At 35.2% G+C, this 20490-nt stretch overlaps 1 protein-coding gene across 7 annotated transcripts in view; it reads left to right on the forward strand.

Moving 5' to 3' along the window:
• LOC117435478 (disintegrin and metalloproteinase domain-containing protein 22-like) overlaps nt 1-20038 on the forward strand; it is a 113416-nt gene extending 93378 nt beyond the window's left edge. For 2 of the 7 annotated variants that reach the window (XM_059012578.1, XM_059012577.1), the window contains exons 26-31: nt 833-850; nt 3239-3439; nt 6634-6734; nt 7414-7480; nt 16910-17033; nt 18027-20038. In XM_059012578.1, the coding sequence (XP_058868561.1) occupies nt 833-850; nt 3239-3439; nt 6634-6734; nt 7414-7480; nt 16910-17033; nt 18027-18047 (532 nt within the window). In that variant the 3' untranslated portion in view covers nt 18048-20038. Of the gene's footprint in view, nt 1-832; nt 851-3238; nt 3440-6633; nt 6735-7413; nt 7485-9188; nt 9276-16909; nt 17034-18026 lie in introns of those variants that run through there. The other 5 variants (XM_059012583.1, XM_034058667.3, XM_059012579.1 and 2 more) reach the window with 5 other exon arrangements.
• Nucleotides 20039-20490: the final 452 nt, after the last annotated feature.

A 20490-nucleotide genomic window follows, 5' to 3' on the forward strand; every position in this document is an offset into this window, starting at 1 on the left:
TCACTGCATTTGTTTAACGTGAACAGGACGTTTCTAAATATTCTCTTACATCAAACAGTGTGTAACACAGCGTTACGGCTGAGGTTCATTTTGCTGTGTTTCCTTTTGAAACACAGACCCAGACACCAGAATTGCTCTTTAGCACTTGCATGCACTTTTATTTACACAAACAAAAATAAACAAAACAAAACCTAACTCCCACGTAGAATGCTACACTATACTTTTGTTCCAGTTTCTAACTACAATCGGACTGCTAAGCCGTTTATCAGTTAAACACTATTTTCCACAACACACAAAAGATTTCACATCGTACCTTTTTGTGACCGGCAGCTTCTTTCCTTCACACTGACTGCAGACTGCCCTAAACAAACATTTTGTCCTTGTTAAATGCCTGCCTGCAAATTACAGGCAGGTGATATTAGTTAACTATTTGAGCCAGGTGAATCTCATCCTGGCTCCCTCCCGTGGCATTCTGGGGAATGTAGTCCTTTAGCCACTCCTGGACTACATTTACCTCTCCTCCTCCCCCTAGTCTGCCACACAGTGCTTCTAACCCATGGAAAGAGTTTTGTGAACTGCAAAACATTTCCTAAAACAGCCCTTAATGTTTTGTGAACAGGACCCATAGTTTCTTACTTTTGAGCAAGATATTTTTGTATAACCATAGTTTTCAGGACTCAACGACCGGTTAGTAACTGTTTAGTTAGAAATCATGCTCATGTGACTAAACTGTTGCCATGGCACTAACACTGTTTTATTAATGCAGGAGCCTCTCAAAAGTCTTTACATTGGTAACTGATTCTTATTTTTTTCTGTTCTCCAACTTGGAAAGAAACTATCGCAAACGAAGGTACGTACAAAGGATTTTTTGTTTTTAATTATTTCAACAACGGAGCAATATGTGCTATACTTAACGCTTAGGAAAAACAGACACATGAGTTGACATTTTGTATGCAGTAGCTCCCTTTTTATTTTTTGATTTAAAATCGTCGGTTTTACTGATGGTTAAGGGTAAACAAGGTATCTTTCCCGCAGTGGTGTACTGGTAAATAAAAAAGTGGGTAAACTCCTATTTGGTAACCTTAACCCTAACCCTAACCCTTAACCATTAACCCTAACCCTAACCCTAACCCTAACCCTGTTTGGTTCTCCAGGCCAAGCAGTGGCATGGTAGGAAGTTAGGTTGACCATTGTTTGTGTTTTTTTAATTGGGTTTAGAGGACATCAGGGGCATAAATGAAAGCCATTAAAATAATTTCTGCCACTCCGTTTCACAGGGACAGTGACAACACAGTTTTAAGAATGATTTGGGTTTTGTAAATAGCAAAAACTAAAGAAGCCCAAAAAAAGCAATAAACCAACGATGAAGGCTACTAGCGCCGCCCTGCAGGTCCAGTGTGCCTGACAACAGAACTAGGGCTGTCATCAATAATAAAAATAAATAATCGCGATTAATCTTGGGATTGCATGTTTTTAATCTCAGTTAATCTCGTTTATTTAATTGATACAATTACTGCATCCATCTCATCCAAATGTGTTTTATTACTGAAATTATTATTAATAACATTATATTATCATCCAAAAAGCAGTCCATCATATAAATCTTGTTTTCTTATTTCTGGATTCATTTTGATGCCCCCTCTTTTGCTGTTAAATCGTTTAAACCAACTGCTAAATCACAGTGGAGCCAGTTTATTACTCACCTCACTGCATTTCAAATTAAAATAAAAACTTAAAATAAATGTGGTTTTGAAATAAAGTTAAAAGTCGGTAGCTATCCGCTTTGCAACAGCATTGGTAGTACAGGGTGTCCCACTGAAAGTAGCCCAGTAAGTCTTGCCACGTACGAATAAATAAATAAATAAATAAATAAATAATCACATGATGGCAGACAAGAATCCTCACAAACTAAAAGTTTATACAGGAATGTCACTCTCAACGTAGACATTTGTTCTGCTGTTGCTGCCTGTAGCAAAATAACTGCTAGAATGTGCATTTTGAGATATGGAGGCGTGTTTACAGCATGCAGGTGGTACAGCATACTGGGTGCATTCTGTTATACTGGAACAACAGATAGAAGTAATAGTTTTAATGCGTTGCATGCAGTCAAGTATATTAAATAGTGCCGCAGTGAATTAATTACGGGAATGAATTACGGTATGCTGAGAAGGGTCAAGACAGACGGCGATTAACGCGTATTCAAAAAATGTATCTAAAAAAAAAAATGAACGCTTTATCGCCGAAGTTAACTGCAATTAATTAACAGCCTTAAACAGAACATTAACAGAACTTAAACAACCAGAGAACACTCACACACAAACACAGCACGCAATCCCATGGCCACGCCCCCTGGTCCCGCTGCAGTTCTGACAAAGCTCTACGTTGTCAGTGTTGCACGCAGCAACACATCACAGATGCTCACTGCTAAAATACTTTGTCTTTAACCCAGGATTTGCATATTACAGGAGAGTAGAAATGGGTAAACTGTATACCGAGTGGGTAAACGCTATATTGCCCAAATTAAAAGTGAGTAAATTTACCTGCGTATTCCACTGCTTCCCAGGTACTGTCAAAAGAAGAAAATTCCTTCTGGCTTTTATTCCAGATCAGTTGTATTATTCCATCTATTTTCTCACATCAATTTAAAAGAATTTTGTTCTGACTGTTATACAAAATGACATATGAATGTAATAATTTACAAATGGCCTTAGTGTATGTAACATGGTTTTTCTTTGTTTGCTAAACTGTTTTTGGATTTTCTGTCAACCCTTTCCCCCTTATCAATATGAAATGTAAAAAAAAAAAAACATATTCATATATGAACACCAAAACTAATACCTATACTACAAATTAAGAGTTTCACCCCATTTATCCAAACTGCACTCTTGAAATCCACTTGAAAGACATGTTCTTTATCAGGTGACATTTTGGTGGGATCTATTTACATGCAAGTGTGGAGTAAAATCAGTCTGGTTCTTTCAAATGTTTACAATGAATGGTGATTGATTTTCAAAGTAAAAAAAAAAAAAAACTCTCTGTACAAACTGCTGTACTTCAGATCCCCAAAGCAGTTCTGATTAAAGGGCTTGTATTCTTTTCCACATGAAATGAAGCTTTAACATAGCTAAGGGGAGAAGAACTAAAATGCCTTCTCTTCAAGGAGGGTAACTGTCTGTCGCCAGCTTCTCTGTCTTGATCTGTGTCTCTTCTCCTGTCCTTTCCTTTCACTTGTTTGTAGACAAATGCCACCGGGCGACTATGTTAAAAAGCCTGGGGATGCCGACTCCTTCTATAGTGACATGCCTCCTGGAGTCAGCACAAACTCTGCATCTAGTTCTAAGAAGAGGTCTGCTTATCTGTCGCATTTTCAGATATATACCTGTTCCTTCACTCGTTCCATCCCCTCCATTAGTCAGAACATTTCATTGTTTGGCCTCAGGTTTGAGCATTTATTCCCTTTTGTTTTGTTTTGTGAGTTGAAAATAAAAGCATCCCTCTTTCTTGCTCTTTGGGTTAGAATCCTGGTACTTGTAAGACCAAGTCAAGTACTTAGTGTGTCTAAGAATTAAGGTTTGATAGTGCATAGTTATTTATTATTCATCAACTAGCTCTTCAGAATAACAAATAGTGGGATCATTTTTAATACTTAAAGCCTTTATTGAGCAAATCTGACACATTTAAAAAACACCCTCACACCAAGAAAAAGGAATGTTTATCACTAATGCAATATGTGTTTTTTAACAGCATGATCTGGACTTTGAGTTTGCCATGCACATTTGCAAAGAAAGTATGTTATTTGGTACTGAGACAAAGCTTTGAAAAACAGTGATAGTTCCTAATGAAATACCAAATCACATTTTATTGACTGCATCATAATGTGGCTGGAGAAGTTAAGTATTTTTAGAAGTACAATAGTATTTAGCAAAAGATTGTGACAATGTATTGACTACAGATTTCTTCGGTGTTGACATCACAGGGGCAGGTGAGTCTCTCAGTCCAAACACGTTAAAATATTGCATTTAGAACATCTCCCAAAGTCACATTTAAAGCCGTTTATTGATTAGCCACCACGGGCTATATTAACAATATTTACATTAATGTTTTATGTTTAAATTATAATATATGTCAAGCTATTCAAGGTAGCACATTTGGGTTAAGTTTTAAACACAAACTCCAAATGCACTATTTTGTAATCTTATATATTACACATTATTTTAAGTAAATGATGTTTCTGATTATTTATATATATATATATATATATATATATATATATATATATATATATAAAATTAATGTAACTTGGGTTTCCAGCAAGGCTATACTCCCACATCATTGAATGTTGCTCAGGAAAGTCTTGTGCAGGAAGCTACGGGTGGGGGTAAGGGTGAGCTTCTAAGCCCAGAGCACAGCTTTATCTAAGAAACCAGAAAAGGAAAACAAGCTTGAAGCGCATCCATCTTTAAATGATATGCTGAAAGGAATTCTAAGAAATTATGTTGCTTGGCAGCCAGAGCTAACCAGTCAGGCAACCAGTATGTAAACATTGAAATGCCTGAGGGACACCTAAACATTTCACAATAAAATATACAAATGCTTCTCTTATCAAAACATATTTTTATTAATAATCCAATTTTTTGCCGTCAGTGGATAAGTGACAGTTTAGAAAAATAATCCACATTTTGTATTTGATCCTTTTGGAATTATACTGTGCTAGAATTCAATTGCGAAGAGCTCAATTGTCCTACTTCCGGCCTTTTTTGCTAACTGTATTGTTAAAATGTGTTACAAAAATGATACAGCATGAGCCATTATGCCGACACCTGGCTGAGTTCAGTTGTGGTTACAGTTGTCAATTTTTGGTTGGCAGGACCTTTTCAAGTGGGAAATTAATCAAAGACTTACAGGTCAGACTAATTATGGGTTAGATAACTTCAGTAATAAGTCTGTTAAGTTCAGAATAGATTTAAGAGGGGACTGATATGTGGCACCCTCATTTTATTAATACTTTAAAAAAGACTAATGGATAAGGTGACCATATGGCTCCGTGTTCAGTGGGACAGTTTGGGCCAGTGCATTCTGGTACGTTTTACCTGTCTCAAGTACCAGTCTTTCTTTTAAGAGAAGCAGGACTACCAGAATGCATTGGGTTGTGAGTTGAAAAGCCTGAACTGTCCCGCTGAACACTGAGCCATATGGTGACCTTACTAATGGAGAAGTGGACTGTCTACCATTATATTTTGACGTACTTAATAAATATATACAGTCGACTCAACTTATTTGCATAGTGGATAATTGCATAAATCGCTTAATTGCATAGCATGCAGATGGTCTCGTTTTTTAGTGCATCATTTTCTGTGATTGTATGATACGGTTAAATGCGTATCGGCTAAATGCATAATTCACTTAATTGCATAAAGCTGCATGGTCCCAAAGTCCATTGTACATTGCATTTTAATTCGGATAACTGCATAATGCAAAGAACGTTCGAGTGTTTAAAAAAAAAAAAAAAGAAGAAAAAAAAAGAATGTTTGAGTGTTTCAGAAATAGCAACGTTGTAGAGTGCATAGCAACGGCATCACAAAAGGAAAAGCCGGCAAGAAAGACAACAGAAAATGTCAAAGCGAATCTGTAAAAGTTGAGGCTCAGCACACTACGAGCCTTCATGGAAGCAAATGGTTGTCAGTCTTATTGTAAGTTTTATGTTTATAACTGTACTGTATTACAATAACTTAGTGTGTGTGTATGTGTGTATATATATATATATATATATATATATATATATATATATATATATATATATATATATATATATATATATATATACACACACACACACATATATATAAAGCCAACATTAAATGGATTGAATGAATGGATTGTAATAGACATGACAGCTGAAAAGGAGTACACTGGCAAACTTGTTTTTGTGTACAGAAGCATTAATGTATGTGTATTCTTACCATTGAGCTTGCCTGGCTTCTTTGCTTGTCATTACGTCATTACAGAATTTCATTTTACTTTCCTACGCTGTCCTGTCATGTGACTATGTTGGTATGTCTTCTGCAGTAAAATGTAGTCACTCTGTTGGTTTTTAGGACAAGCAAAACAAAAACAGATGCGTTGCATTAGATTCAGGGATTAGATTTGCTTGCTCAGAAGCAAGTAATGTGAAAACAAACAGGTTGTTCTTCGGAATCAATTGGTTAGCTAACCCAGAAAAAAAAGACTGTTGATTGAAATGGGATTTTGCATAGAGCCCCGAGTAACTGAATTTTTCACTTGCTCTGAACTTCAGCGATTCTCAAAAAAGGTCAAATCTGAAAGCTCTGCTCATCTGTTTAACTTGAAAACCCTATCAGCCAAAGCAGCTATAAACACACAGATACTGTTGTTTTTTAGGTTTAGCACTGTATTAAGAAAATTACTGTGCTAATCATTACAAAAGTGACATTATTTTGAATGTATCTGATGACAAAAGTATAATAAATTCATGGATCCACAGAATGATCTTCAAAGATGAGTAGAGGAAAACAACACATACTTTGTAGATAATGTTTTATGTGTCTTGATGTCAACTACATTATTTAATTATGCCCACCAAAAAACTGACTGAAGCGTTCTGTTTTACTGTAGATCAAATGGATTGTCTCATTCATGGAGTGAAAGAATCCCAGACTCCAAAAACATCTCTGACATCTGTGAAAACGGACGCCCTCGAAGTAACTCCTGGCAAGGTGATTTGTTTTATTTTTATTGTATTATTACAAAACAAAAATAGAAACACCTGGGGGGAGGGTATCTGCAGCAGTCTGGTATGCAGAATGCCCCAGTGTCATCACTTTGAAGAATACGTAAGCATAAGTAATGGTTGGCAGCTGGACACTTTCTATCAGTCCTCTATCAAAGTCTGTCAGGTCTGCTGCCATGCTGACACTGACTCGCACCAGAGAGATTCAGCAGTATAAGTCAAGACGTCCTGCTAGGGTGTCTCTTATTGTACAAGAGATGTCGTCTTGTGCAGTTTGGACAAGAGGAACGGCGAAGCAAAGTTGATATAATAAGAGAGACACTAAACGCAACGTATTATTAGGAATCTCACAAATGAAGATCATAGTCAGGAATAGCTTTAAAACGAAAAATATTTTTATTTTTGAAAAAACCTAACTTTCTTTGAACATTGGAATTAGGTGTGGTGTTCTATGCACTGGATGACATCTGTACACAGGGTAAGGTATACTTAAAGTTTTGGCAAATACTTCACTGTGATTTGGTTGATTTCTGATATCTGATTTATAATACAGAATACATGTCAGAGATGCCAGTGTTTATTTGTGAAGTATGATTTTACAGCTGCAATGACCAAGATAATATATATATAATATAGTGTTCACTAACTTCAATATCAATTTCTAGGAAACCTAGGAGGCAACCGAAAGAAACTCAAAGGAAAAAAATTCAGGCAACGCTCAAACTCAACTGAGTAAGTATAATACTTGAATTCTAAATTGTTTTGCTTTGAATAGCCAAGAGCAAGTATTTCTGAATGCCAGTTAATTATTTTAGGTCTACATCTGCCTGACCAAATTAGATTGTGTTTTAAATCAACCTAAGGCAAATGTGCGTGTATTACACATAATAACTTCTATTTATCAACTGTCGAAAAAAAGTTTTTTTAACAAGCCAGTTTGAAGGTAAACGTTTTTTTTGGTTTAACCTTAGTGGTAGATTTATCAGTAATTATACACCATTGATTGCTGTATGATATGTGTGATACACTTCAGCAACTGTGGAGGCCACTGCAGAAGAGAGAGTAAAGGTGTCCAGATTTATTCAAGTATCCAAGAAGAAAAAGAAAGTAAACAGAACATGTTTGAAGGTGTTTGTCAGTAAAGTAAAAGTGCATAATAGCAAAGGTTTGTTTTTAAGTACAGTGGAAATCGAAGGTAAACATTCCAAATTCAAAAATGTTCTAAAATGTTATTAGAATTCAGGATTTTTACCTCCTTGTACACTATGTCTAAAATCAAACTATTGCTTAAGTGAATTAATTAAGCTCTGTAAAGCTTAAAAAATAATACCAATACATACAACATATATATAGCAATTCTATGTGACAATGAAGATACGGGGTACAGTATATGTCAAAATCCAGGTACTTTAACTACAAGTAGCTACAATTTTCTAATATTTACTACATGTACTTTGCATACAATTATTTGATTGGTACTGAAAATACATACATTCATAAATGTAATACTTATATACTCACAATGTTAGAATGTTGCAGTAAAAAAACATGTACTGTAAACATCGTGGAGCTACATGCAATGAATGTACCTGTATTTTCACATGTATCTAAGATATGCAGCTAAAAAGTTATTTGAAATGGACCACCGAAAAAATGAGCTAATTTCTGTTCTTCGCAAGAGTTTGTCCAATGCTTTTTATAAGAGATTTTTTATGGTGAGATTTTTTTTTTTAACAACATTGTCATTGGGAAACTTTTATTATTATTTTATGCATTAGCATTGCTTGAAAAGATAAGCCTCGGACCAGAATGCAAATCATATTTCTAATTACCAGTCTCTGTGTAGGTGTTCTGTGTAAGCGTGTTGTAACTTTTGCCCTAATTAATGTAGCAGCTAAAAGTTTTTGGTTTGACCGGTGATGAACGGCCCAGTGTTTCAAAAAAAAAAAAAACACGATGGGGTATAGATTAAAAAAAAAACCAAAAAACGGCATGCAGTCCAAAGCATTGGTTTTATTTAGAAAAGCAAAAAGTAATCCTGGAATACCACAGAAATGACTTAATGCAGTTATTATTATTATTATTATTATTATTATTATTATTATTATTTATTTTTTAGCAGACGCCCTTATCCAGGGCGACTTACAATTGTTACAAGATAGCAGAGAAGAATTTAAGTCCTTAAAATCCTGAGAATGTTGGTTCCGTACTTCAAGAATCCCTCCTGCATTAAAAACCGTGACGCACTATCTTTGTCTTATGAATTTGCCTATTGATTATTCTAATTTTTTTAATCACGACATATTTCAAGTATGAACTATTTGCATTTAAAGCACTTAAGATTATTTACAAAAATGAATAGCAACTAACATTATTTGCAGAGCCCCACTACCACAACTTCTTCCTCTGCTTTCTCTGTATTCACCCTTGCTTTCTGCAGGTATTTAAACCCATGGTTCAAAAGAGAATATAATATAGCTAAGTGGGTTGAAGATGTGAATAAAAACACTGATGGACCAAATATTAGGTATTTCCTAAGATATGTATATATTTTCTTTTTGTTTTTTTGTGTTGGTTTTAGCCAGAACAGTACCAGCACATATACTAATATTGCTGGACCTGCTGTCTTGTATTCAGATACAAGGTCCTGGGTTCATGTGCTGGGTAGCAAGGATGTTCTTGGCTTCGAGTGCACCATATTCTGAAGCCCCCCCCCCCCCCCCCTTTAAAATGAAGCATGCTTCCCCTAAACACTGCCATTGGCTTTTCCGCATAACAACACAAGTGACTCACTTGCCACTAACAGCGTGAAGTTACAACCCTCATGTGCAGTCTTGTGGGTAGTTAACGTAGCACTATGGCAGCCCATCACATAACTTAACTCTATCCACAATCTATCATATTGTAATCAACAGAATAAGGAAGGTACATAGTAGAATCAGTAAGTAAATTAAAACAGTGAATCCTTAAGCTTTACAAAGCTAAAAAAAAAAAAAAAAAAAAAGGAGACCAAGACGTACAATATAGTTTAATTCTCTGTGTCAATGAGGTTATGGGGTACAGTGTATTACAGGTTGAAGTATTTTCCAAATTTTTACTGAAACTTTTGGATAATTTTATAGTTATTATTATTATTTTTTAGCGCTACTTGTATTGAGTGAAGTTATGATTACAATAGAAGGATCAAATACTAAATCATTGATCAGGTATATACCAGATCAGTTTTTCTTCTCCTTTGCTATTTCGTCAGCACTCCCTAATTGAAAAGAACTTAGAGAAGATGCTACCGTATGCACAGTCCTGCCCACTGTGTACCTTGGTGTAGTGCATGGAAGTAAATAAGGAATCCCTGATTTTATACTGCTTAGGATCTAACAGTTGACAACATGATATTGCTTGAGCTGTATTGGAAGCCAAGATTTCTTAATTGAGTGCCGCATCCTAGTTTTTTTTATCTGTCTTCTTAAGACCATCTGTTTGGGATTTGTCTTTCTCTAAATGATTAGTCATGAGCAGATTTCTTCAATTTGAAGCCTGGCCCATGTAACATTTAAGATTGGTCAAATATCATTCATTATTATCAAGATTAATATTGGTTTTGATGTGTAAAAGATAATAACACCTGACCAGAGAGTGAAGGTTTGAAACAAATGCCAGCAAAGGGGGTCGGCAGAACATAGCAGTGGTGGGAAGGGGGTGCAGGAGTTGGGATGGAGGTCAATTAAAGTATTTGAAGCTAATTAAATACATATAGCCTAGATCAACTCCACCAAGCACTGGGAGGGTCCATGGAAATACTGCACCTGCTAGATAATCAGAGTCTACTGTGAAATACTACATGCAGAAATTATCCTAGAATAGGACACTTAACAAAATGCTTACATGTGAATGGGGTTCTCTTGATATTTAAAGTGAGTTTATAGTCATGAAAGTTTAAAAGAACAGAGCTTTACTTTGTTTTGTTTAATATTTGTATTACTTGATTAATTTCCTGTGTTTGGATGAGGAGTTGCATTTTTAACCTTTAGTAGTGACTTTTATGCAGCTTTTAATTTCAGATTGTGTGCCCTATATTAATATTCTGACCAACAAGCCAATCAGATTGAAACAGTTTACTTGGTAAATTGGCTGGGTGAGTCAGATATAATTTAAACAAAATGTTAATATTAACCTGTAGGCTGTAATTTTCCATGCAGGTGATTTAAATTGCCATTAAAAGCCGACAAATGCTGATCACATATTTATAAAACTTTTGAATAAATAGATAGCAGAGCAATGACTTATTTTATATTGTACATTCCTGTAAATTGTAAATTTGTGAAAACAGTTGCATTTACTTTTTAGAAAGTTTAATGGCCTAGATATAGGGATGTGATTTGTTTGATTTAGCTTCTTCATCATCTTTGTACTGTACTTGTCTTTTTTTTCTTCTTTTTAAACACAGAACAATTGCTACTGTTTTGTTTGTTTACCATGTGCAGTGGTTGCTGTGGCTCATGTTGTTGTATAAGCTCTTATCAAGTGTGTGCATGGTTTATTGAATTGCTTTCATTCATGCTGTCATTGCCGGCTAAATCCATACACCACTGTGGCTTACCTGGGCTGCCTCTGTCTGTTAAGTTCACTTTCCTTGTGTTTATGTGTGTCAGTCAGACTTTAAAGGTGTTTTAGGTATGTAAACACTTATGAACACCTTTGGAAGTCAACAAGTGCAAGTATTCACATGCCTGGTCTGTTTAATACATGTTTGTCCCATTCATTTGATGAGCTAACTTTTACATATATCTGGCTACATGGAAATTGGAGTTTAAAATCCATTAAGCAGTCAACAAACATCATTCTGTGTTTTTGTTTTCATTACAGTACTTGTTGGTTATGTGTCAGTTTGAAAGGCAGCAAAGTTCCCTCACTTAAAACATCTGCATAACTTTGACGTAAACAAAGAAACTACCAAACAAAAAAATAAAATAAAAATGAAACATTATTATTATATTTGTTATAGATGGCAGATACTTGAGCCTTTATTCTTGACCTAATTAGTTATTTTCTGATACTTCCCATGATATAACGCATGCACTGTCAAATGATATTAAACTATTATTGCGTGCTTCTCTGTTGAAAAAGTATTCTTATGATGGAATTCAATCAACATCAATTTTGAGAGCTGTTATAATATTCACACCTGTAAATCTCAAGGTAAGTGTGGATGAACACTTTCTCTGATTTTAAATAACGAAGACAGAAAGGTTAGGCTACTATTCTAAGTTTTGAAGTTGTGGATGAATGGTTTTAAATGTTCTCTTTCTATTAGTTATTTGCTCTATGGAAATTGACAGTGCTTGCTCTGTCCAGTTTGGAAGGTAATACACGTTAGCTGTTGATCATGTTCTGTGTTGTAATGGGCAGTTATGTGATGCTGGAGTTATCTATTTGATCAATGTAATTACAAATAAAAGGGCTGCATTTAGGTTGACTGCGGGCTTGGCTTCCAGTGTTACAGCAAGGCAGCAGTTACTGTGTGAGAACTCATCATCCTTCTGTGTCCACCACACTAGGAATTGCTTATATCTCTGGGACAATGTGTTTCACATAGAACACTTTGTGTTGTACCAGTGCTCTGTAACTAGAGAGCCTTACCCACATTACTAGTCTTTGGGCGCTCTTGAAACATAGCTATTGTGTTTCAATGACACTACAGGAGAAGCATTAACCCTCCAATTATGTTGAGAATTTAGGTACGTCTGTTATGTTTTGGGTCACATTGATCCGATGCAATTTCAAACAAATTTAAACAGCCTTAAATTGAATAAATGTTTTTATTTGAAAAGGTTTTACTTTTTTAGGCTAAATATGAACTTTAAATAGTTTATTATAAGCCGAAATATACCAAATATTTTTATACAGTTCCACTAAAATGGAAGCAACGATATTGAACATTATGCAAAAAGTATGTTAATAAAATAAAAAAGGCATATTTTAACTTTAATTTCCTTCAATATAATTAATAACTATAGTACATTCTATATTTACTGTCTTTATGTGGATTCACTAAAATAGAAAGAATTGTGAAAAAACAAAACCTTTTAATTGTCCAAGATTGTTGCATTCAGAAATAAACACTGAGTTTACATTGCACATAATGGACAACATTTCTTGCTGATGGTAGTTGCAGCAGGTAGAGCTCAACTAGATCCTTCCGCCTGAACATTCTGAACAACAGCCACTGCAGCTGGGGCTCGAGGCAGCCGCGATCACCTTCGGATAAGGGGTGTGACCAGTTCCTTGTCCACCAAAATCCTGCATTGATACAGTTTACTTCCATTCCACTCTTTATTGATATCTGTCCAGAGGACAAAAACATTGTAAGCCGACACATCAACAATGTTGTAGAAGATAACAAATGGCCAGCGGGCAGTCATACTGGTACTCAGTGTTGCATCCTTGTGCATTGTGCTCATCACAATAACATTCTTAGTTTTTTGGGACAGTATGAAACAACTGTCGTGCTTTTGGTAAAAGCAAATTTTGAGGAGTGCGCCTTTCTGTTCTGCATTTTAGCAACCTCACTTGGAAGTTCAGGATTATTTTTTCTCACTGTTCCAAGCATGGTCAACTTTCTTGTCAGTAGTTCAGCACCAAGTGTGTATGATGTGAAGAAGTTGTCACATGTGACATTATGACCTTGGAGCCCTTGAGTCATTTCCAAGACTACCCGCATCCCGATTCCTTTCAGGTGCTTCTACAGTTTGTCTTCCTGTGTACACTTGCATATTCCATGCATAGCTGGATTGAGCATCACAGTTTACAGATATTTTTATGCCATACTTTGCGGGCTTGTTAGGCATATACTGCCTAAAGGGACAGCGCCCTCTGAATGGGACAAGACGTTCGTCCACTGTAATGTTTGCCCTGGGTTGTATAGTAAAGGCAAAAGTTCTACCCATTCATCCCATGCTTAACCGATCGCAGCTAATTTGTCTCTTTCGCGTCGACTGGGTCTAGTATCACGGTCATCAAAGCAAATCACTAACAATCATGTGAAATCTTTCCAGTGACATAGTAGCTGGAAAAATTGCCCTACCAGTTTCTGCATTCCACAAACTAGCAGTTGCTTCTCCTTTGGATCTGTACACTCCAGCTAACAGCAGTAATCCAATATATGCATGCAAGTCAACATGAGCAAGGCCTTTCCACTTTGCATGAAATACACGCCTCCCTTCCAAATTGGTCATTTCTAGTATTATATTTTTGATTGCCGGTGGTGCAAACAGATCAAATGATGATTTTATGTCACAGATGCAAGTGACAACATATCTAGTAGGCCCAAGAACCACTTTATGACATTGGAAATTGACAGCCTACCTTGACTTGTACATGGGAACGCTGTCCATGTTATATTACCATCTTATTACCATGTATTATCTACTCTAGAAGCAGTAGGTTGTTGAGCAGAGCTTGATGTTCCTCCTCTTTCATTTGGTGAACAAGAAGAAACCATGGCAGATTCATCATCAGCATCTTCATACTCATCAGAGGAAAATTCACAAAAATCAGGATCATCATTACGATTGTCTTCAGTTTCAGACACTTCCTCTTCAACTTAGGAAAAGTCAGAAAATGTTATACAGAAAAACAAAAGGGAAATGGCATTTAAGCCAAGCGGAAACTAATGCCAGGTCAAATAGACCCGAAACATAAAAACATAATAGGAGGGTTAAGACTATAAATGTGTGCTCATTTTAGATTTGGATATTCACTGCCAATGGCTTCACTATATAAACACCCAATTGGCAAGCCATTTGTATTTTGGGAACTGCTTCTCTAAATATGACTCTTTGAATTAATATTTAGTACAAGATCTATTACATATATTATTCATGTTCATGTACATTGTACGATTTCCGTAAAATGTATCCATTGCCGTGTAATATGCAGTTCCCATGAAAATCCCCATATGTAAATATACATATTTTTAGCACTTTAAAATAAATACAGAAAACATTTGCCTTATTGACACACTGTTTAGTTTGCTTCCGGTAAATACTTGAACACACTACATAGAGCTGCATGATTTCTTTAAAATGTCTTTAAATATTTTGGAACATTTGTTGTATAATAACTCCAGAGAAAAATGATCAATTTTGAACGTCACAATGCTAATTTGTTCTGCTTTAATAAATATTATGTATAATGGTGAAATACCTATTTTTAGACTGAAATGCTGTAAAGTAAATACAGCCCAGCTCATTGAGGACATGAAAAAGTGATGTCAAAGTCATGAGATCATTTCTTTCGTGATCCTGACGTAACGTTTTGAAACGCTGAGATCCTGAGAGATTTCCATTACATGATCACAGCATAACACGTTTCTGTTTATTTTCCCCCAGTCCTTAATGAGCCACTGGATAACTCTACAGCTGCTCTCTTGTCAAGCAAATCTTCCCATTGCATCTATTGTTTTGTCCTACTGTTCCAAATACACCACCATATAATTAATATATAATTGTATTGTGTATATATTGTTATTATTTAAATAATTACAATTTTACTTGTCCTTGCATTTTAAATATAGTACTCTAGCCTCTGTGCCGTAATCAGTTCTATAATATTTAAATTACACTCAAAACCCTTCATTTCTAATGTGAAAAGTACCAGGTTTTATTGCTTTCATGCTTTTTAATGTTTTTGTTTATCTGCATATTGCAATACCTATACATTTTCAGTGTATCTACAGTATTAAGTTATATCCCTACAGTCTATTAGCATATTACATGTTCTACTTCTAAAATTTATCCTAATTTCAGTCGCTTAGTTGTAGTATGAGACTAATATAATACTTCTAATGTATAACGGTCCTTTCAATCCTACAGTATTGACATTTTCATTGAAAAACAACCATTAGTTTATCTTGATATTTTGCCATGAAATGGAAAATGTCTTTTATAAAAAAATACAAATAATAAAAAAAAAACTTCTCTGGAGCTACGGTACGTGTTCGCAAATGATTATCACATGTTTAAAAAAAGAAAACTAAAGTTGTGGTAGTCGTGTTAAAAAGAACCCATCATGGGTGTTCATGATGCATTAGAGGTCTGTAACTAATGTGTCTCACCTACTTTGCCACTCATTAGACTTACAGTGCATAAAGAACAATGCAGTATCGTCTATCACCTAGGATGTTAATGGATAAACTTCAATGGGTCTTATGTAAAGAATCATGATGGACTCCCCGCTAAAAACAAAGCAGCTTTTAAAATTGGACCTGCCATTTCAGCTGGTGTTTTGTGGGCATTTGGGAATGGAGATCTGGAGAGGTACATATCTCATTTAATGTCGAGAAATGTGCAAGAAAAAAAAAACTCAATGGGATTTGATTTTAAAAGCATTTCTAATAATAAATAAATAAATAAAAACAACGACGATGTGACATATGGGTTTGATTATAAATGTACGTTTCAGCTGCAAGTTAATATCTAAAAAGCCTCATTCTGCTTGTTTTCAGCTGGTAAATACTAGTATCCGCATTGACATTTTTTATTTTCATTTGTAAAACACCCATTCAGGGGTTATTATAGCTAATTATTATTGTTTGTTTAAATTTTAACCCAGCGTGAGGTATAATACAGCAGAGTACAATTTGTTAAATGTAATGAAATAAATACATTGAAATAATGGTTGTATAGAATGGCATGGTTTTTTTAGTAGGTGGAAGACTTCTGGTTATCTACAGCTACAGCACGAGCAGGCTTAGGGCTGAGACTTAATGACAGTATCCCCTGACGTGGGAGGAAGATAATTAGGGTTACATGTTTATCAAATATCATGTGCTGAATTATATACATTGTGAGGGAGCTAGGTTATTTTGTGTAGAAGTTTGCAGTTATCAGACAGAACCGTGCTCGATGCATGTGTTTATTTGAAATAAAAACTTAAAATGCAGGCTTACAAAGATATATAATATGCATGTAGTTCTCTTACAATATTATCATCTTTTCAGGTGGAACATTAGTCATTGCAGACTGCTCCGTTTCATATAGCTCCTATCCTCAAACATTGAACAATGCTTTCATGTAGCAGACCAGTGCTGTGGCTATGATGTACTTGGTATCTACAATGGTGCTAAGTGACACACTGGTTTGTTTTTTTTTTAATCCCTTCTAGGACATTATCACCAGCCAAATCCCCTACTTCATCAACTGGCTCCATTGCATCTAGCAGGAAGTATCCATACCCCATGCCACCCCTTCCAGACGAGGAGAGGAAGACTAAAAGGCAAAGTGCCCGGGTAAGAATATTTTATAGTTTGTATGAACAAACCTGAGAACTCTAAATTGGGAAGCTCCATTCCAGGACACTACCACATTCAGATAGAATGCCTATTTAAAAAAAAAAAAAAAAAACTGAAATGAATGGAAAGCAAAACATTGCAACGGGAGATGCGTATGTTTAAGATTCAAACTGTATAGGCACTGTCTACTGGTTTTGTATCGCAAGAAAACCCTTGCCACAGGCTTATACCTTCCCAATGCAGCCAACTACTATTAGGTAAAGCCCTCAGGGTTTTTTTTTGCTTAAATATATCCAGGTAAAACATTCATAAATGTTTTAAAGTGCTTGGTTCTGTTTTTTTTAAATCTTTTTTTTATGTGAAAGCTGCAATTCCCCCACCAAAAAAAATAAATAAGAAGCCAGCAGTTGACAAAAAGTAAAATACTGGATATTCTTTTGCTTACGATTGTAAGTCGCCCTGGATAAGGGCGTCTGCTAAGAAATAAATAATAATAATAATAATAATAATATTCTCTTGTAAAGGCCTGATTCTAGTAAAATACTGGATATTCTCTTGTCAAAGGCCTGATTCTAGTAAAATACTGGATATTCTCTTGTCAAAGGCCTGATTCTAGTTAAATACTGGATATGCTCTTGACAAAGGCCTGATTCTAGTTAAATACTGGTTATGCTCTTGACAAAGGCCTGATTCTAGTTAAATACTGGATATGCTCTTGACAAAGGCCTGATTCTAGTTAAATACTGGATATGCTCTTGACAAAGGCCTGATTCTAGCTGTTGCCCTAAAGTCAACAATCTAATTATGATCTGCTGTTTTAAAGCACTTCATGTAATTTTACATTCAACAATTTTGTAATTGGATCTCTTTTGTTATGTTAAAGTTAAATTACTACCACACTGAATAGCCAGTGTCAGAGCCTGCACTTCATATGCCAGTAAAAGTATTGACTTCTTTTAATGGTGTTTCATTTCTGTTGCCCCCACACAGCTATGGGAGACGTCAATATAGAGCTCTTCTTCTTTACTTCGGAACTACTACTCAATGCTTCCACTTTTATAGAAAAAAAATAATCCAGAATCACTCTGTGGACGTCCAAGAATGACCTGCTCATTACAATGAACCTTTTAGAGAGGATGCTATGTTAACTTGTTGTGCCCTCCTTGAGTACACATTCTCAGCTTCAGACTGCATATCCGAAGGAAACAGAACATATACCTTCTATATATAAATATAAATACATTATAAAAAACAATCCGCATGGCACTAAATATTTTGGGAGGGAATATTTCTGACCGCCAAGCCCCCCATCCCAAAAATAGAGGGGTTCTCTTTTGATTGTTGTTGTATCTAATGCAATTAAAACAGGACACCGTGCGAAGGATTTATTTAATACTTTGAAGCACGCGATCGCTGTAGAAATAAAACACTGTATGCATGAAACGTGTTTATCAATTTCTGTAGTGTTTTAAAGAACAAAACGCATTGGAGGGTAGCATGTGGGAGATGGAAATGATGTAGGATTTTAAACCCAATTCATATTTTCGCTTCTTTGATGCTCAACAGTCTTTCTCATTTCAACGGTTACAGGCAAGATAAGAGCCCAGTTCTGTTTTATTCTTGTGTTGTGTTTTTGCTATCAGTAATAAATTGTAAATATGTACAGCTCTGAAACAATCATCAGATGGATTCTTTAGTTTGTTTAGTTGTTTTTTTTTTTTTTATGACTACTTTCAGAAATGTCTTACTTTGTTAACATTTGGCAATATAAACTTTAGGGGTTGTGTAAAAGCTGGAAAAAACAGTATTACTAAACTTGTATACTATTACTGCTTGTTGCTTTATGCTTTCCCCTTCTCATGCACGTAACTAATTATTGTAACTTGGGGGGGAATCGAAACATATATCACAGTACTGTAAGAAACAGGGATTTCAGATGGAAAGTGTGCATCAAGATCTGAAGAACAATACAGTCTACTACCAAATCACTGATATGTAATGGAAATTAATACGGAATCATGTTAGATATTTACATATCCAATACTGGCTTGGAAGGTTAAACTTTTAACCTGATGTGACAACAGATACATATTTGGTAACAGAATCGGCATTATCTTGTTTATCAGAAATAAGAAAAATAATTTGATTTTCTATTTCTTGATGCTATTGCCTGGGTTAGTTAAACATCTTGCACTGTCAGATAGAGAATGCACTTACACATAGAATAGTCGTTTTACCGCACAACCTTTTAAATAGAGCATTTGAAATATTTAATACACAACATATGTAGATATCCTGTGTTAATAGGACCTGCTTTGTTACAAATTAAGTAATTCTTTTTGTAACATGGCAAGAGAACTTAAGTACATCATATATGTAATACCATATGCTTTATAGCACAGTTCCACAAGAATGTGGATTTGTGTATACTGTAGGCAGCATTAGTATTACTCTAAACATAACATTTTTTAATCATAAATATATAAACATGAAAAAAATTGCTGAATGATGGAGTACTGCTTTATAAATGACTATAATGGACTATAAATATGTTGCTGTTCTATTTGAGAGTAAGTTACAAATGCTTTGTTTTTCAGTATTAGAAACAAGAATACAGCTGTACTTATTTTTTTAGAGGAAGTGTGGGTATTTTTTCATACCTGCTGATTACCATGCAAGTGAGTGACATAAATTGTTAGAAAAAAAAACTCATGGAACCATCGAGCTTGAATGTATTACTCATGTTACAAGATCTTAAAAAGTGTGTTCTCACCAAAGTGACTGGTATAACACCTGCATCTTTAACTTGCTAATATCTGCTGACCTGCATTTTTTATTCTGTTTAGGTGATTTGCAACTGTAAACCTCATGTTATCGCAGTCTCTTTTTTCTGTATTGTAAATAGAGCAACACTGTAAATCAATGGCCACCATTTTTTTCTGAAAATATTAATACTGCTCAATCTTGTAATATATTTAATAAAACAGTACCTTTCAGTGACACCCTGGCTCTTATGTCTTATTTGAAACTTTAATGCAGTACAACTGAGAAATAGTTAAATAGTATCTAGTGAACATATACTTTTGGTATTTCTGGCAATACAGCCGTCATTCACGAGACAGTTCTGGCGTTTACATAAAGACATTTAGGATTATCTAGCCTGTGTTACATAAACCCACAGCTTGAAACTACAACAGAGAAGCTCAGTCAGCACAGTAGCGGAGTAAACATCACAAAAAGGTAAGAGGACTTTAAAATATGAAAATGTAATTTGAAGCACAAACAGGCAGTTAAGAGGCAAGTCAATGTTCTTTGTCAGTTGCAGGTAAAAAGGAAAGTAAATGTGTTTATGGCAAGCATTAGGAAAATGATTGGGTAATTCTATCTAGATGGACACAACAGAACGTGATAGGTACGCGTGGCATTAGAAATACAATTACCTCAACCCACCCCC

This window comes from Acipenser ruthenus, chromosome 3 (genome assembly GCF_902713425.1).
Source record: "Acipenser ruthenus chromosome 3, fAciRut3.2 maternal haplotype, whole genome shotgun sequence".
Classification (NCBI taxonomy): domain Eukaryota; kingdom Metazoa; phylum Chordata; class Actinopteri; order Acipenseriformes; family Acipenseridae; genus Acipenser; species Acipenser ruthenus.